The sequence below is a fragment of the Anomaloglossus baeobatrachus genome, chromosome 1, assembly GCF_048569485.1.
Source record: "Anomaloglossus baeobatrachus isolate aAnoBae1 chromosome 1, aAnoBae1.hap1, whole genome shotgun sequence".
NCBI classification, from domain to species: domain Eukaryota; kingdom Metazoa; phylum Chordata; class Amphibia; order Anura; family Aromobatidae; genus Anomaloglossus; species Anomaloglossus baeobatrachus.
Genome location: NC_134353.1, coordinates 508275825 through 508295131, shown reverse-complemented (window position 1 = coordinate 508295131; position 19307 = coordinate 508275825). Strand labels below are relative to the sequence as shown.

The 19307-nt window shown below is 48.0% G+C and overlaps 1 protein-coding gene across 2 annotated transcripts in view; it reads right to left on the bottom strand.

Moving 5' to 3' along the window:
* The window catches only part of ECPAS (Ecm29 proteasome adaptor and scaffold), a 286613-nt gene that overhangs the window by 176907 nt on the left and 90399 nt on the right, over positions 1–19307 (bottom strand). For both annotated transcript variants that reach the window (XM_075316050.1, XM_075316054.1), the window contains 2 exons: positions 13574–13696; positions 11725–11828 (listed from right to left, as the gene is read on the bottom strand). In XM_075316050.1, the coding sequence (XP_075172165.1) occupies positions 11725–11828; positions 13574–13696 (227 nt within the window). The remainder of the gene's footprint in view (positions 1–11724; positions 11829–13573; positions 13697–19307) is intronic.

Sequence of the window (19307 nt, the reverse complement as noted above, 5' to 3'; positions counted from 1 at the left end):
CACAGAGTGACCTTGAGATTGCAGGACTGGTACTACTGCTGGCATGACCTTAGCGAAGACCCGTGGGGCTATCGCCAGCCAGAAGGCAGGGTTACGAACTGAAGGTGTTCGCGTCTTATAACAAAGCGTAGAAACGCTGGAGCTCTGGATCAATCGGCACGTGGGGATAAGCATCCTTGACGTCTATCGATGTTAGGAAATTTCCTTGAAACATTGAGGCGATGACGGAGCGGGGGATTACATCCGGAACCGCCTGGTGTTCACGAGCTGGTTGAGCCGTGTTAGATCCAGAACGGGACGGAAATACTCGTCCTTTCTTGGCATCGCAAATAATTCGGAGTAAAAACCGTGACCTTGTTCCTGAAGAGGAACGGGGGTCACCACTCGTTGTGCCTTTAGAGTGCCCACCGCCTGCAGAAGAGCGTCGGCTCGGTCGGAAGGTGGAGAAGTTCTGAAGAATTGAGTTGGAGGACGAGAACTGAACTCTATCCTGTACCCGTGAGACAGAATGTCTCTCACCCAACGGTCTTTGACCTGAGACAGCTAAATATCGCCAAGGCGGGAGAGCCTGCTACCGACCGAGGATGCGGAGAGAGGAGGCCGCAAGTCATGAGGAAGCCTCTTGGAAGTAGGTTTTCAGGCTGTCTTTTTTGGGCGTGACTGAGCCCGCCAAGAAACTGAGCTCCTCTGATCCTTTTGAGTCCTCTTTGGACGCGGAGAAATGGGACCTGCCCGAGCCTTGAAAAAACCGAAAACCCCAACTGTCCCTTGGTATGTTGGGGTTTGTTTTGTCTGGGCTGAGGTAAGGAAGAATCCTTACTCTTGAACTGTTTAATGATTACATCTCACGCACACTAAACAGTCGGTCAGCAGAACAAGGCAAACTGGTTAAGCCCTTTTTTGGAAGCAGAATCTGCCTTCCATTCAGTTAACACCCAGGCCCTGCGTAAAACCACGGAGTGAGCGGACGCCACTGCCGTACGGGTCGTAGAGTCCAGGACAGCATTAATCGCCTAAGACGCAAATGCAGACATTTGAGCGGTTAAGAATGACACTTGCGGAACAGATGTACGTGTGACCGTGTCCATCTGTGTAAGACAAGCTGAAGTAGCTTGGGGTGCCTCTACGGCTGCTGGAGCTAACAGCGCGCCGATAGCCTCATAGATGGATTTCGACCAGAGATCCCTCTGTCAGTCAGTGGCATCTTTAAGTGCAGCCCCATCTTCCACTGCAACTATGGATCTAGCTGCAAGCTGGAGATTGGAGGATGCCCCTTGGGACACTGGGTCCAGCCATTGCCCACGTCAGGGGGTAGGGATAACGTGTATCCTCAGCCGTTTGGGGAAGCGCTTAACTGGATAAGCGTGGTGTTCCTGGACTGCCTGTGTAAAGTCAGGGTGGTCAAGGAAAGTATTTAATTTACGCTTGGGATACGTGAATGGAATTTCTCCTGCTATGTAGCTGACTCTTCCACTGGAGGAGCTGGGGGAGAAATAACTAACATTCTATTGATGGACGCTGTGAGATTATTGACTATGGCGTCACCATCAGGTGTATCCAGATTGAGAGCGGTCTCAGGATTAGATCTTGAGCAGCTATCTCCGCCACATCACACAGAGAGTCCGCTTGCTGGGACCCTGATTAGTGTGATGAAGTCGATGGCCGCTCATAGTGAGCCTCTCAGACTATCTGGGACTGTCGTCCGTGTCAGAGCCGTCACTCTGGGAAGCACATGACCCCTCGGAGCTCAAAATTGTTCCCACTGAGGGGGACCATGGATAATGTGAACAGTGGCCATGGATTTGAGAGACTTGTCTGGACTGCAAGGCTTCTAGTATCATAGCCATAGTCTCAGAAAATCTGTCAGTAAATACTGCAGGCACCGTCCCCATGTCCTGGACGGTTAGCAGAGACTCCGTAGTATACAATGGGGGTCTATGTACACTGCCGGCCATATAGCCATACATGCTGTACCGGCTGCATAGAAAACATGTGCTTCTGCACCTCTGTTTTACACAGACAATATGCTGTTATGTCCTCCGCACAATCAAGGAGGGTATATACAAAAATGCAGCTAAACAGTGCAATGCATAGTGAATAAACATATATGTATATGTGCACTTCGGCACTAGTGGAGTCAGCCCCACAGGTGCTGCTTAACGCCTGGTCACAGCGGTTGTGTGACTATCCGAATCCCTGCCAGGGATTCCTAAACTTGTCTCTTCTGTTGCTACAGAAAACACTGACAAGAATGGCTGCCGGCGTCCTGTGCAGAGGAAGAAGCCGTGGGCGTGCCTGAGAAAGTGCGGGAATCCGGCTTCACAGTGTACACAGTGAGAGGGGTGGAGTATGCAAAGCATACTCCAGCTCTCAGCGCTGCCGGATTCACCGTGCATCCAGTGAGAGGGGTGGAGTATGCAAAGCATACTCCAGCTCTCAGCGCTGCCGTGCTGTGCAGCGTTACGCCCCTACCCTGACTGGCAGGTCTGTGGGCGGAAACGAAGTAAGACTAGGCCGCGCAAGCCGGGGACTCGAGTGATAAGCGCGGCCGGCATATAAGCCTTGGTCGGCGCGGAAGTCCCCGGCGCACCACAAGTCCCAGCCGCGCCCGAAATAAAAATGCCAACGGCGGTTAGCGCGGTAGTCCCCTAATACACTAACACACCCAGCAAGCTGTAGTGTGCGATGGCACTAGTGCGGGCAGCGCCACCGTCCCTGGCGCACTAACACACCCAGCAATGCTGCCGTGTGTCCGTGCGCGGTCCCCACAGGGACACAGAGTACCTTAACGTAGCAGGGCCATGTCCCTGAGGATACTCCGCTCCATGTCCAGCAGATTTCCAGGAGCTGTGGATGGAGCACGGCCTCAGTGCCTGGAGACCGATAAGATCCCACTTCACCCAGAGCCCTAAGGGGATGGGGAAGGAAAGCAGCATGTGGGCTCCAGCCTCTGTACCCGCAATGGGTACCTCAACCTTAACAAACACCCGACAAGAGTGGGGTGAGAAGGGAGCATGCTGGGGGCCCTTTAGTATGGGCCCTCTTTTCTTCCATCCGATATAGTCAGCAGCTACTGCTGACTAAACAGTGGAGCTATGCGTGGATGTCTGACCTCCTTCGCACAAAGCACAAAACTGGTGAGCCAGTGATCCCACTGGGGGTGTATAGCCAGAAGGGGAGGGGCCTTACACTTTTGAGTGTAATACTTTGTGTGGCCTCCGGAGGCAGTAGCTATACACCAATTGTCTGGGTCTCCCAATGGAGCGACAAAGAAAGAGATATTTTCAGGCTTTGCTTGATAGCAGCTAGATCAGTAATCCCCAGGTACTGGCGGAGGACGGAGACGCCACCTATTGGGGAGTGGTTTACAGTTTTCACACATAGCCCTAATGGAAGAACTATCCACAATAGCAAAAGACACTATGGATACTCACACCCGGACCTGGCAGTCCTGGATCATATTTAAGGAAACTCAGGATTTCTCGAGGATACTGGCTCAGTAAACGAGAGGCCTCGGGCAATGGTGTGTCATAAATACCCCTGGCCCTACCCTCCCCTCCTCCGTCCCCACACCCTTCCCATCCCTTAACTACATATCCATCTCATAATCCCCAAACCCTTCCCCCCTCCCCCCATTTTTTTTTTCTCTTCTCTTTCTTCTTCTTTTGCTCCTCCTCTCTCTTCTTCCTCTCTTCCTTCTCTCCTCCCTATCTTCTCCTCTCTCCACAGTGCATTCCCCCCCCCACCACGCACTATCTACCCAGTTTCTTTTCTGACATCTCTTTCCTCTTTACCTATCGTCTTCATACGATCTCTCCAAGTACAATAAAACATTTTCCTCCTTCTCGCAACCCTCATATATACCACCTACAAACAATAATTGGATAAAGTCCCAGTAGACCGTACTGAGGGGCAATGCTTAAACCCTACTCAGACGTATAACACTGGGAGGGGGTCATCTAGGCACTGCCCGGAGGCAAGACATTCTGACAGTAAGGGGGTTACATTGAAGATCCTCCCCCCCAGACCAAAAAATAGGAAAATAGCATAGTTCCAATTATACGTTCGATAGAAAATGGAGTTAAAACGAAGCAAGATATAGAACTTGAAACACGTCCGTAAGTGTAAGGAAACGAGAGTGGAAACAGATAGTAACTAGCCAACTGAGAAGGAATGCTAATATAAAGTAAAGGAACAGTTTATTTTTCGATTATCAAATGGTATATGTACCAGATTTATAGAAAGGTTGGACCTGGAGAGGGAATGTCCTAACGAACTCGTTATCTAACCTTGCTTTGCTTTTGTTTTTTCTTTCTATACTTCATTCTTGTATATGTATGAAAATTAATAAAAACAGATTGATCATAAGTGAAATCTGCACAATCAATATGTAAACTGCATAATACAATCCCATGATGTGTAATAAATGGGTTCCGCAGTATGCTAATATGATCTACATATGGGGATATGCTGAAATACACACTGTATAATTTTAACTTCTTCCAGCCTCCTATGTCTCAAGAAAATACAGCAACAGTATACATGGGAAAATAAGCTTCCACACACAGAAATGCTGAATTCTGCACTGAGAATTGTTAATACACATATTTACATTGGATGGTTGGGTAGGCATTCAAAGGAATCTCTCACCAGGAGAGATGTTCTGATAAATGCCCTATATTAGTGTGAAGGCTCAGAGTGCTTCTGATTTCAGAAAAAGCATCCTAAGAGCACAGTGGCCTGCATTATCCTTAAATGGAAGACGTTTAGGACCACCATGACTCTTCCTAGACCTGGCCGTCCAGCCAAACTGAGCAATCGTGGGAGAAGAGCCTTGGTGAGATAGGTAAAGAAGAACTCTAAGATCACTGTGGCTGAGCTCCAGAAATGCAGTAGGGAGATGGGAGAAACTTCCATAAAGTCAACTATCACTGCAGACCTCCACCAGAAGCCTCTCCTCAGTGCAAGACATATGAAACCCACATAGAGTTTGCAAAGAAACACATGAAGGACTCCAAGACTATGAAAAATAAGATTCTCTGGTCTGATTAGACAAAGATAGAACTTTTTGGTGATAATTCTAAGCGGTATGGGTGGAGAAAACCAGGCACTGCTGCTCATCACCTGCCCACTACAATCCCAACAGTGAAACATGGTGGTGGCAGCATCATGCTATGGGGGTGTTTTTCAGCTTCAGGGACAGGACGGTTGGTTGCAATTGAAGGAAAGATGAATGCGGCCAATTACAGAGATATCCTGGAAAAAACCTATTCCAGAGTGTTCTGGAGCTCAGACTTGGCTGAAGGTTCACCTTCCAATAAGATTCAGAACAACTCTGTGACCATTCTTGACTGGCCCAGCCAGAGCCTTGACCTAAACCCAATTGAGCATCTCTGGAGAGACATGAAAATGGCTGTCCACCAACGTTCACCATCCAACCTGACGGAACTGGAGAGGATCTGCAAGGAAGAATTTCAGAGGATCCCCAAATCCAGGTGTGAAAAACTTGTTGCATCATTCCCAAGACGACACATTTCTGTACTAGTTCAAATGGGGCTGAATACTTATGACTATGTGATAGCTCAGTTTTTCTTGTTTAATAAAATTGCTAAAATTTCTACATTTCTGTTTTTTTCTGTGAAAATGGGGTGCAGGGTGTACATTAATGAGGAAAAAAATGAACTTTTTTGAATTTACCAAATGGCTGCAATGAAACAAAGAGTGGAAAATTTAAAGGGGTCTGAATACTTTCCATACCCACTGCCGCTTTTTCAAAGACAAGTCCAGCCTTTACATGACAAGTCCATTCCTCCATAACTGAGAAGAAGGGAATTTTGTTTACTTACCGTAAATTCCTTTTCTTCTAGCTCCTATTGGGAGACCCAGACAATTGGGTGTATAGCTTCTGCCTCCGGAGGCCACACAAAGTATTACACTTTAAAAAGTGTAACCCCTCCCCTCTGCCTATACACCCTCCCGTGCATCACGGGCCCATCAGTTTTGGTGCCAAAGCAGGAAGGAGGAAACTTATAAAATGGTCTAAGGTAAATTCAATCCGAAGGATGTTCGGAGAACTGAAACCATGAACCAAAAGAACAATTCAACATGAACAACATGTGTATACAAAAGAACAACAGCCCGAAGGGAACAGGGGCGGGTGCTGGGTCTCCCAATAGGAGCTAGAAGAAAAGGAATTTACGGTAAGTAAACAAAATTCCCTTCTTCTTTGTCGCTCCATTGGGAGACCCAGACAATTGGGACGTCCAAAAGCAGTCCCTGGGTGGGTAAAAGAATACCTCGATAAAAAGAGCCGAAAAACGGCCCCTTCTTACAGGTGGGCAACCGCCGCCTGAAGGACTCGCCTACCTAGGCTGGCATCTGCCGAAGCATAGGCATGCACCTGATAGTGTTTTGTGAAAGTGTGCAGACTCGACCAGGTAGCCGCCTGACACACCTGCTGAGCCGTAGCCTCGTGCCGCAATGCCCAGGACGCACCTACGGCTCTGGTAGAATGAGCTTTCAGCCCTGAAGGAATCGGAAGCCCAGACGAACGGTAGGCTTCAAGAATCGGCTCCTTGATCCACCGAGCCAAGGTTGACTTGGAAGCCTGCGACCCCTTACGCTGGCCAGCGACAAGGACAAAGAGCGCATCAGAACGGCGCAGGGGCGCCGTGCGAGAAATGTAGAGCCTGAGTGCTCTCACGAGATCTAACAAGTGCAAATCCTTTTCACATTGGTGAACTGGATGAGGGCAAAAAGAAGGTAAGGAGATATCCTGATTGAGATGAAAAGGGGATATCACCTTAGGGAGAAATTCCGGGACCGGACGCAGAACCACCTTATCCTGGTGAAACACCAGGAAGGGGGCTTTGCATGACAGCGCTACTAGCTCAGACACTCTCCTAAGTGATGTGACTGCCACTAGGAAGGCCACCTTCTGCGAAAGGCGTGATAGAGAGACATCCCGCATCGGCTCGAAAGGTGGCTTCTGGAGAACCGTCAGCACCCTGTTAAGATCCCAGGGTTCTAGCGGACGCTTGTAAGGTGGGACTATGTGGCAAACCCCCTGCAGGAACGTGCGGACCTGCGGAAGCCTGGCTAGACGCTTTTGAAAAAACACGGAAAGCGCCGATACTTGTCCCTTGAGAGAGCCGAGAGACAAACCCTTGTCCATTCCGGATTGAAGGAAAGAAAGAAAAGTGGGTAAGGCAAACGGCCAGGGAGTAAAACCCTGATCAGAGCACCAGGATAAGAAGATCCTCCAAGTCCTGTGGTAGATCTTGGCGGACGTTGGTTTCCTGGCCTGTCTCATAGTGGCAATGACATCTTGAGATAACCCTGAGGACGCTAGGAGCCAGGACTCAATGGCCACACAGTCAGGTTGAGGGCCGCAGAATTCAGATGGAAAAATGGCCCTTGAGACAGCAAGTCTGGTCGGTCTGGGAGTGCCCACGGTTGACCCACCGTGAGGTGCCACAGATCCGGGTACCACGACCTCCTCGGCCAGTCTGGAGCGATGAGGATGGCGCGGCGGCAGTCGGACCTGATCTTGCGTAACACTCTGGGCAGCAGTGCCAGAGGAGGAAATACATAAGGCAGTCGAAACTGCGACCAATCCTGAACTAATGCGTCTGCCGCCAGAGCTCTGTGATCTTGAGACCGTGCCATGAATGCCGGGACTTTGTTGTTGTGCCGAGACGCCATTAGGTTCCCCAGCGGCAACAGATCTCTTGAAACACGTCCGGGTGAAGAGACCATTCCCCTGCGTCCATGCCCTGGCGACTGAGAAAGTCTGCTTCCCAGTTTTCTACGCCCGGGATGTGAACTGCGGAGATGGTGGAGGCTGTGGCTTCTGCCCACAGCAGAATCCGCCGAACTTCTTGGAAGGCTTGACGACTGCGTGTGCCGCCCTGGTGGTTGATGTACGCAACCGCCGTGGCGTTGTCCGACTGTATTCGGATCTGCCTGCCCTCCAGCCTCGGGGGGCGGAGATGTTCTGAAGAAACGAGTCGGAGGACGAGAACTGAGTTCTATCCTGTAACCGTGAGACAGAATGTCTCTCACCCATCGGTCTTGGACATGTGGCCACCAGGCGTCGCAAAAGCGGGAGAGCCTGCCACCGACCGAGGATGCGGTGTGGGGAGGCCGAAAGTCATGAGGAGGCCGCCTTGGGGGCGGTTCCTCCGGCGGTCTTTTTAGGACGTGACTTAGACCACCATGCAGAAGAGTTCCTCTGGCCCTTCTCTGACCTGTTGGACGTGGAGGAATGGGACCTGGCTGAGGGCCGAAAGGACCGAAACCTCGGTTGAATCTTTCGCTGCTGAGGTCTGTTTGGTTTGGACTGGGGTAAGGACGAGTCCTTTCCCTTGGATTGTTTAATAATTTCGTCTAATTGCTCGCCAAACAAACGGTCGCCAGAAAATGGCAAACCCGTTAAGAACTTCTTGGAAGCAGAGTCTGCCTTCCATTCGCGTAGCCACATGGCCCTGCGGACTGCCACCGAATTGGCGGATGCTACCGCTGTACGGCTCGCAGAGTCCAGGACGGCGTTCATGGCGTAGGACGAAAAAGCCGACGCCTGAGAAGTCAAAGACACAACCTGCGGAGTAGAGGTACGTGTGACCGCATTAATCTCAGACAGACAAGCTGAGATAGCTTGGAGTGCCCACACGGCTGCGAATGCCGGAGCAAACGACGCGCCTATGGCTTCATAGATGGATTTCATCAGGAGCTCTATTTGCTTGTCAGTGGCATCCTTGAGCGATGAGCCATCTGCCACTGATACTACGGATCTAGCCTCCAGTCTAGAGACTGGAGGATCCACTTTGGGACACTGAGCCCAACCCTTAACTACGTCAGGGGGGAAGGGGTAACGTGTGTCATTAAGGCGCTTAGTAAAGCGCTTGTCCGGAAATGCTCGGTGCTTCTGAACAGCATCTCTGAAGTTAGAGTGATCGAAAAACGCACTCCGTGTACGTTTGGGAAACCTAAACTGGTGTTTCTCCTGCTGTGAAGCCGACTCCTCTATAGGTGGAGTTGGAGGAGAAAGTTCTAGCACCTGGTTGATGGACGCTATAAGGTCATTTACTATGGCGTCCCCTTCAGGTGTATCAAGATTGAGAGCAACGTCAGGGTCAGAGCCCTGAGCTGCGACCTCCGCTTCATCCTCCAGAGAGTCCTCATGCTAAGACCCTGAGCAGAGTGATGAAGTCGAGGAAGGTCCCCAGCGAGCCCGCTTAGCCGGTCTGGGACTGCGGTCCGAGTCGGAGTCCTCACCGTGGGACCTAGGTGTCACCTCAGGAGCACTTTGCTGCGCCGACCGAGGGGGGCCTGGGGGCGATGAACGCACAGTGCCCTGGGCCTGTGTTACCGGTCTGGACTGCAAGGCTTCTAGTATCTTAGCAGACCATCTATCCATAGACTGAGCCATGGATTGTGAAAGCGACTCGGAGAGTTTCTCAGCCAAAACTGCAAACTCTGTCCCTGCCACCTGGACAGTGGAAGCCGGTGGTTCTACCTGAGCCGAGGGTCCCACCAGTGCCTGAGGCTCCGGCTGAGTGAGTGCCACAGGGGCCGAGCATTGCACACAATGAGGGTAGGTGGAACCTGCAGGTAACATAGCCGCACAAGAGGTACAGGTTGCAAAATAAGCCTGTGCCTTGGCACCCTTGCTCTTTGCGGACGACATGCTGTTGTCTCCTCTTAGAGTAATCAGTGAGGGTATATAGCCAAGGGCAATAATGCGGCCGAACAGAGAAAATGTATACAATATATATATATATATATATATACACTTCGGCACCCAAGGGGGCCAGCACCTGGTAACCGGTGCGGCTTACCGACCGCCCAAAGCGGTTGTGTGTCCACCAGATTCCCTGCCTGGGCCTCCCAGCGTTACAGAGCTCGTTCTGTATTCCTCCACCGGCAGAAGTGATTATAACAATGGCTGCCAGCGTTCTCAGAGGAGGAGGGAGCCGTGGGCGTGACTAATAAAGTGCGGGAATCTGGTGCCCCGCAGTGCTCAGTGAGGGGGGAGGAGGATACCTAAGTATGCTCCAGCCCTCACTGCCGACGTCCAGTCGAGCGTCCCGCCCTTACCCCTGACTGGCAGGCCCGGGGGCGGGAGTTATTGTACTAGGCCGCAGAAGCCGGGGACTAAATTTAATAACGCCGGCCGGCTAACAGGCGCGGTCGGCGCGGTAGTCCCGGCGTCACAAAAAACACAGGCGCTCCATGCGCCGTCCCCAAGGGGACACAGAGTACCTCTTAGAAGCAGGGCCTGTCCCTGACGATACCCAGTCTCCTGTCCGTCAGATTCCCCCAGGGGCTGCGGAGGGAGCCCGGTCCCAGTGCATGGTGCATGGCCGCCGGAGCTCTCAGGGGAGGAGTGGAGCCGGGGGCGGCGCCAGCCAAGAGCGGGAATCTGGGGTCCCCACAGTGGTCAGTGAGGGGGGAGGAAGACATGCAGGATGCCCCAGCCCTCACCTCCGACGTCATGCCGGAGAACCCGCCCTTACCCCTGACAGGCAGGCCCGGGGGCGGGATTTTTGTGACTAGGCCCCGGTGAAGCCGGGGACTAAATTTGAGGCCGCGGCCGACAAGCAGGCACGGTCGGCGCGGAAGTCCACCGGCCTTCTCAGTTCTAAAAGTACCGCGGCTCCCGGGAAGAAGGTGCGCTCTCTGTACGATCCCCGACAGGGATACAGAGTACCTTTAAGTTGCAGGGCCCGGTCCCTGGGGTTGAAGAGGCTCCGGTCCGGCAGGTTCCCTCAGGGGCTGTGGATGGAGCACGGTCCCAGTAAATGGAAGACCGCTCAGGATCCCACTTCTCCCAGAGCCTCTAAGGCATGGGGAAGGAAAACGGCATGTGGCTCCAGCCTTTGTACCCGCAATGGGTACCTCAACCTTAACAGCACCGCCGACATTAGTGGGGTCAGAAGGGAGCATGCCGGGGGCCCTGTGGGGGGCCCTCTTTTCTTCCATCTGATAAAATCAGCAGCTGCTGCTGACTAAAATGTGGAGCTTGCGTGAATGTGTGCCTCCTTCAACACAAAGCATAAAACTGATGGGCCCGTGATGCACGGGAGGGTGTATAGGCAGAGGGGAGGGGTTACACTTTTTAAAGTGTAATACTTTGTGTGGCCTCCGGAGGCAGAAGCTATACACCCAATTGTCTGGGTCTCCCAATGGAGCGACAAAGAAATCAGCATTCCAATTGATATGCAAAAAATGCTAAAGGACTAGGGTAGATTTGAAGCCTCTGTCACTCCAGCTCTTTTACCTGCCCAGCGATGCCCCAGTCTGTTTGGCAGCCATTATGCTGTGGGACTGAAAGCAAAGGAGTCGTCAGTCACACCAGAGAAAGCGGGGAACAGAGGCGGAGTGACAGATCTACCAAAGTCTTTCAGCCTAATTTATATTTTAATTCAAACACTCATTTCTCAGATATGAAGGAACAGACTGGTCATGCAAAGGTTATGCTGGACTTGTCATTGAAAGAGTTACAAGCACATATAAATAGTTTGGGGTGTGAATTCCTGCTAACAGATTTCCTTTGAAGAATAACACAAGAAACACTAACCTAGTCTTTAATCATAGCAAGAACACAAGGTTACATTCTAACCAAACATGCACTAGACAGCTTTTAGGCTCAGTGACACACTAACAAATTAGAATACAATGCAATCTTTTTAAATTGAAAATGTTATATAATAGAACTCTTACGGATCTCCGGCTGAAAGCAACAGCAAATATCTCGAAGGTATGTGGTCGGGAGAAAAAACGTTGCTTGCAAATTTTACTGCTACTTGTCGAACTTGGACTTCAGGCTAAATGGGGAGAAAAAAAAACAAAACACAATGAGCATTAACCAACTCAACAATTACAGCAATTAATCAATGTGTAACGTTTCTAGAGGTAATAAACAGTACCATATAACGGCAAATTAAAAAGAATACATTTAATTTTATGGTATCCTTACATGTACCATTTTTTTTTGTTTGCAAGGTTTGTGGCGATATAGAGGTTTGCGAGCTATTACAATCTCATGGAAAATATGTCAGTTTTAAAAACCAATAGGCATTTTAAACAAAATTAAGAAACAGAACGTGATTTGTAAAAAAATACCCTAATCTTTCCCAAGTTACAAACAATTTATAGAAAAAAAAAGTCTTCAGCCTTCTCAAAGACATAATGAGGGAAGCAAAGCAATCACAGACAGACAACTGTGATACACATGGGATGAGTATGAGTGTGTGACTGGACTCTAGATAGGTATCCAGCCAAATAGATAGTGATTATGGGAGTCATGCTGCCTAGCTAACCGCAAGTAGCAGAGAATCTAACCTCAAGTAACTTTTGAAGGCCATGCCATGATCACGAGGAATATATCCGTGCAAAACAACATACTGCGCAGGTCTCCAGGTGGAGAACACGAGCCAGAAGTAGTAACTACGCAGCTGCAAGCGTGATCTGTTATATAACGATGATGAAGTTTAGTTCTACTGTGCAGTTGCGACAAAGAGATACATAGTTATGTGTATAAAATGCGGGGGGCTGGGTCAGCGAGTTAGGGGAATCTTTCCAGGAGGCACTAGTGGACGCACTTCTTCCGTGATGTAAATACCAAAGTATTTTCCTTCTCGCTGACTGAGTCCTCTCCGGTTGGGAAGTGATGTTATAATACTTAGGTAATGTATTGATGCATATTTCTCTACATACTATGATTTACATTGATTGTATGATTTACATTAATTGAATCAATAAAACAGGGTAATATTGCTTCTGCCATTCTATGATCAAACATTATCCTGATGCAATCTCAATAAATTGCTACATTACTGTTTTACCATAAAACTGTATTTAGTGTGCTTAATTTGTATATTAGTGAGCGCTACGTAAGTAAGGGCGTATCCGCCCTGTCACTTTGACGTGGTAAGACAACAACAGAATTATACTAGGCCCTTTTTCCCTCTTCCACAATTGTAGACATTCCCTAGGTTTGGAATATTTATTCAGGCGTTCACCTATGGTAACAAAATTGCAGATGTAAGAAGTTTTGTATGCTGCGAGAGCACCTGGCTTTTCAGAACACGACACCTTACTTTGATCTCTATATCTGAAGTTTCATCTTTACAGCAGTGCGCAATTACTTAAAAGGGTTGTCTAATGAATGTTTGGTATCACTTATTGACAGGATAGGTAACAACCTATAGATTGGTGGGAAGATGACCGATGGGACTGGCAGCCATGAGCAGGACGGAGACATTTTATGCCAGTTATCCCAAATTAGGGAGAGCTAGCAGTGCACAAGCTTGACCGTGGCTGCATTCATTCTTTGCGGGGCTGAAGAGAACTGCACTTCACTTTTAAAAGCAGTGGCATAAAGAATGAACAGAGCGGGGCTTGGGCATGTGCACTGTAGCACCATTCTAAAAGGGATAATGAAAAATGAGGGCCCCAGCAGTCAGACCCCCACTTATCTATAAATTATAACCTATCCTGTGGCTAGGTGTTAACTTGTCTTCACTAGCCAACCCCTTTAAAATGGGTTGCTTAAAATATAATATTTCACCTTTACTAAGTATGATCCAACAAGAGCTTCCATGAGGGTCAGTTGAGCGCCTTCTAGGTTTGTGTAGGCCCCAACCATCATTGACAAGGCTTCTTGGATAGAGAGCCTAACATCCATATCTTCCTACAGGTGAAAAACAAAGTATGAATTAATATTATAGTTATTCTGTGTGTACAAGTCCCAAAAGTAGCAGAAGAGGTAAAATTTTTTAAAGGGAAACACCAATTCCAGAATAGATTTTTTTTTAAATTAGAAAAAAGTTTCCAGCATATTTTCTGTACCGATCCCTCCTTTTTTTGTCTGCTTGTAACCTGTCTATTGTTAAGATATGGAGACATTAACGCTCCTCTATTGGCATAACCAGGGCTTGCTTCTTCTTCTTCTTCTAGTCATACATACTGTATATGTGACCGATGTAGCCAATTACAGTGGAACCTTGGTTAACGAGAACAATCCGTTCTGGGAGTGTGCTTGTTAACCAAGTTACTCGTTCAGCAAGCAAGATTTCCCATAGGAAATCATTACAATGCAGACAATTCGATCCACAACTTGTTAAATGTCCCATTCTGTTCCCCTATTGTGCCATTCCACACACGTACAAACACACACAAACACACATGCACATATTATGCTCACCTTACCGTCCGTTCCATCGCCGTTCTCCTGGGACTTGCTGTTCGCTAGTACGGGCTGTGTATCGGGTTACCATCACGACGAGGGAGGAACTCCCGCACCCAGAGCGCTGACGTCAAAGGCAGGAGCCGCTTGCCTCTGATTGGCCAGCGCGCTGTCTTTGAGTAGCGTCTGACAGCCGAAGTTCCTGCCTCGTTACTATGGTTGCCGATACACATCCTGGAGCGGCGAACTACAGGACCCAGGAGGCCGGCGATGGAACGGAAGGTACACATATTATGCTCACCTTACCTTCCGTTCCATCGCAGGCCTCCTAGGTCTTGCAGTTCGCCGCGAGGATTCCTCTCTCGTCGCGATGTACCGGCGGACTACAAGAACCATGAGGACGGTGATGGAACAGAAGGTAAGGTGAGCATAATACTGTATGTGTGTGCGTGCATGTGTGTGTTTGTGCGGACTGCAAGAGGGGTTCAGAGCGCGGTGGATGTACGGAACCGGAAGTGTGTGCGATGAGTATTTTGCTCGTACAGCAAAGCTTTCTCGTAAACCGAGTTACAAATTTACAGAAAGCTTTGCTTGTTAAGCGAAATTCTCGTTAACTGGGTTACTCGTTAAGCAAGGTTCCACTGTACTGGAAACAATATTAATGCATTGGTCACCACTGTGATCACATGCTCATCTGGCAGGGACACTCACAAAGGACTCAAGCAGAGCTAGGAAAAAAGCTGGTTAGCATAAATTAGTTTCTTAATAATTAGTTTCTTAATTTTTTTTTTTTCATTTTACACCATGCTGGGCCATTTTTTAGAGAAATTTCTAGACACTCTAGTTACTTAGTCCCAAAGTTTTTTCCAGCCTTTACTGCCATGTTTGGCATCTTCTTACCTTGCACTTCACCCCTTAGAGAGTACTTTCAAGTAATTTTCCAAAACAAGCGGTCCTGTGTGTACATGAGGGATAACACTATATCTACCTATTATGACTTGTATCCTGAATTTCTATCAGTCTCCATCAATCATGATCTATCACATAATTTGCCACTGAATACAGTAAGAGGAAACTAGCAGCGGTGAACTCCAAAATCTTTTTTTTTTTTTTCGCACAGAGAGAAGCAGCAGCAGCAGCATGGAGAACAATATACGGGTGTACTGATCAGTGTAGATGTAAATCCAGATCAGGGGTGAAGTAAAACACTTGTTAGAAATTTCAGCACAATCTTTCTGTTTCTCCCTCTGTGGGTTTCCTCAAGCTGCCTCTCCATAGAGTAATATTGGCTGTGTAGCCTAATACCACAGAGAACAGGCAGTCTCTCTTGGCTAAGCAAGACTGAGTCCGAGCTGTGTGTTTCGGAGTAGATGACAAGTATAGGAGGCAAGGAGCCGAGGAAGGAATTGCTTGTAAGTGTGTAAGGCTATGTGCGCACGTGTGCGCTCTACACCGCACCTAAAAGGTGCGCTTCAGAGCGCAGCTGAAAAGCTCCGTTCTGAAGCGCATGGTGCCGGCAGAGAACGTGCGCTCTGCATGCAGTTCCTGCCATAGACAGAGCAGGAGCTGCCGGCAAAGCGCACGGAAGAAGTGACATGTCACTTCTTAGAACGCGCGCTCCGGGCAGCAGCCGAAGCGCTGCGCTCTAAGACGCCACGTGTGCACGGCCCCTGCACAATCTCCATAGACGGTGCAGGGGACGCAGGACGCATGCAGTTACGCTGCGCTCTAAGACGCCACGTGTGCACGGCCCCTGCACAATCTCCATAGACTGTGCAGGGGACGCAGGACGCATGCAGTTACGCTGCGCTGCAGAGCGCAGCGTAACTGCATGAATTACGCACACGTGCGCACATAGCCTAAGGAAGCAGATTTATTGCATGATATATTACAAACTTTCTTATATTAGCCTGAGCTATTGATTTATACAAGGTTTATTAAAAGTACAACTACTGCATAGTATTTTATGAAAGGTGTACAGGGGACTGACGAGTTTCCTTTTTTTACGGCAGAGCTTCAGAAGATAGACTGTTATAAGTTGTAGAGTACAAATGCAACAGACCCTGATCTTAGTACAAAAAGATGACAACTATAGATAATTTGCATTTGGAAAAGTAAAATGGATTACTAAAGAGAACCTGGCAGCACAATTTTGTAATGTAGAGTATAGACTGTATTACAGATTAAATTGATATATTTGGTGTAGAAATCTGCTTTCTTGTTTTTCTTTAACCACCATTTGAAGTTTTCTGCTAATTATATTTCGGTCAACATAAGCAGGACTGTACACTGGATCTTCTTCTCCCTATCTGGGATTCCCCAGGCCCCTTCGCTGCCTACATTCTTTGAAAGACAAATCACTGCTAAGATTTCAAACAGAAGAGGCAGGTCATTCACAGACTGAAGGCAAGCATAGGGGCTGGGGAATCAGACAGGGAGAAGACCCAATGTACAGTCTGGCCCTTGTGCACAAACATATAATTAGCAGAATACTACAAATGGTGATTAAAGAACAACGAAACAGATTTCTTCACCAAAGGTATTCCTTTAATCTGTATTATAGCCATGTCTTTACTCTACATTGCAAAATTACTATAAATGCATTACTTGCACTACAAAGCTGGCCCATGCTGTTAGAATAGGATATTTACATGCTGATAAATCTGAGTTTCACACAAAAAAGTATGTGTAAGTTACTTGTTAGTTCCAAGCCACACATACGTTAGGAGTGTTTAAGGTGGTAATTCATGATGATATTACATTGTTTATTGAAGAGTTATGCAATATATTTTTTTTTTACTGTTTTTGTATGAATTCCTCACCATCAACGCCAGTGTAAAATACATTTTTTGTAAAATTCTGCTCACATTAACATAACTGATTCACACAGATACTGATAAGTCCTGATAGACCCTAATAACCCCTTCCTACCCATCCCTGTGTTGTAAGATTGTGTAATATAAATGTATAAAACAAAAAAACGTTTTATTACTTACATGTTCCCTATCTAAATGAGCAGAGGGTCTAGTCCCTGGGCGTCGCATCGCCCCGTGGGCGTTTGCATGCTTTCCATGGTATAACGCCCATGTGGGCGTGATACCATGGATTTAAATGAGCGACGTCACCGTCACTCCTTGAGATCCTGCACGTGTGCACTTACCATTCCCGCAGCCTTGTTATCCGGGTGCTTGCTTGTCGGCTTCAGACACACTCTGCGCATGGTCGGAACCACAGGAGTCTTCTGAGCATGAGCACTGCGTGTCTGAAGCCAACAAGCAAGCACCCAGATAACAAGGCTGCGGGAATAGCAAGCGCGCATGCGTGGGATCTCAAGGTGCGACGGTGATGTTGCTCATGTAAATCCATGGTATTATGCCCACAGAGGCGTTATACCACGGAAAACATGCAAACTCCCACGGAGTGATGCCCAGGGGACTAGACCCTTTGCTCATTTACATAGGGAACATGTAAGTTATAAAACCTTTTTTTATACATTCATATTACACAATATTACAACACAGAGATAGGTAGGAATGCATATGGGACCTCACAAGTTCCCTGTAAAGCATTATTAGCCTTCCATCATATAGTCAGTATTTTATGTAGTTTTTAGAAAGTCAGAAACAAATCCAAATGGAATGAAAACTGCAAAATATGAATTTAATAATTTATACATATTTTCCTTTCTTTTAAAGCCACTCTTAGGGCTCATGCAGATGTCCGCAGATCTCAGTCCAATCTCGGACCACAATGCACAGACTGGCTAGTCTCCTGAATGGAGCATGACAGCTTCATATATTTCTACGAGTCTGTGACACTTTGACTGGGAGAGTCAGTCCATACATTGTGGTTTGAGATTGGGCCAATTTGCACGGACATCTGCATGAGCCCTTAGATTTGGATCTTAATAAAGTTTTAAAAAATGCACTTAAAATGCAGGCATAATTCCAGCCTTATTGATATAAAAACAGACACCCCACTAAAGTTCTGACACACATCATGAATCCTGGACAGCAAAAATTGGTAAATTAGGAAAAATCAATAAGAAAATAATCAACTTAAAGTTCTTCATTTCTAGTAGTTAAGGGGGCGTTACACGCTGCGATATCGCTAGTGGAAGCACCCACCCCCGTCGGTTGTGCCTCACGGGCAAATCGCTGCCCGTGGCGCACAACATCGCTCGGACCCATCACATGGACTTACCTGCTGAGCGACGTTTCTAAAAAGGCGGTTCTTGCGGCGTTACAGCGGCGTAACTAAGCAGCCGCCCAATAGAAGTGAAGGGGCGGAGATGAGCGGGACGTAACTTCCCGCCCACATCCTTGCTTCTCCATTGCCGGCGGCCGCAGGTACGCTGTTTGTCATTCCCGGGGTGTCACACGTAGCGATGTGTGCTGCCTCGGGAACGACGAACAACCTGCGAGCTCAACAATCAACAATTTCTTGAAAAGGAACGACTTGTCAACGATGGTCGATAAGGTGAGTATTTTCCATCGTTAACAGTCGCTCCTTGCTGTCACACGCAACGACGTCGCTAACGATGCCGGATGTGCGTCACGGAATCCGTGACCCTGGCAATATATCGTTAGATACGTCGTTGTGTGTAACGGGGCCTTTACTCTACATTTGGACTTAGAAGACTATATCCCAGATACAATTTCTGGTTGTAGTTTCAAATCCAAATGTAGAGAGAAATCCATCATACAATAAAGGATTTCTCGATTCAATTCTGGTTTCCACGCAGCCTGCAGGTGTCCTTGTATTTCATTGAATAAAAATGATTACCTGGACATTGAAGTATGTTGCCGAGTAAGCACCTCAAATCTCCCATTTTGTTATGTAAAATCACTCTGCATCCGCAAGCTACTACAAGGTTTTCCCAGCTCTTCAAAGTTGATAGCTTATTCTTAGCATCAATATTGGATTGGTAGGAGTCATTCTTTCGGCACCACCACCAATCACCCTACTGAAAAGGCTCCAGCAAGCATGGCCTTCCCAAGTTCTGTACCAGCTACATACAGCTCAAGACATTTGGTAGTGGAACTGTTCCTGGTATCACAGATCAGTCTCTATTACCTGAAAGTAAGAGAAGATGGCATTTATTACAGCACTGGGC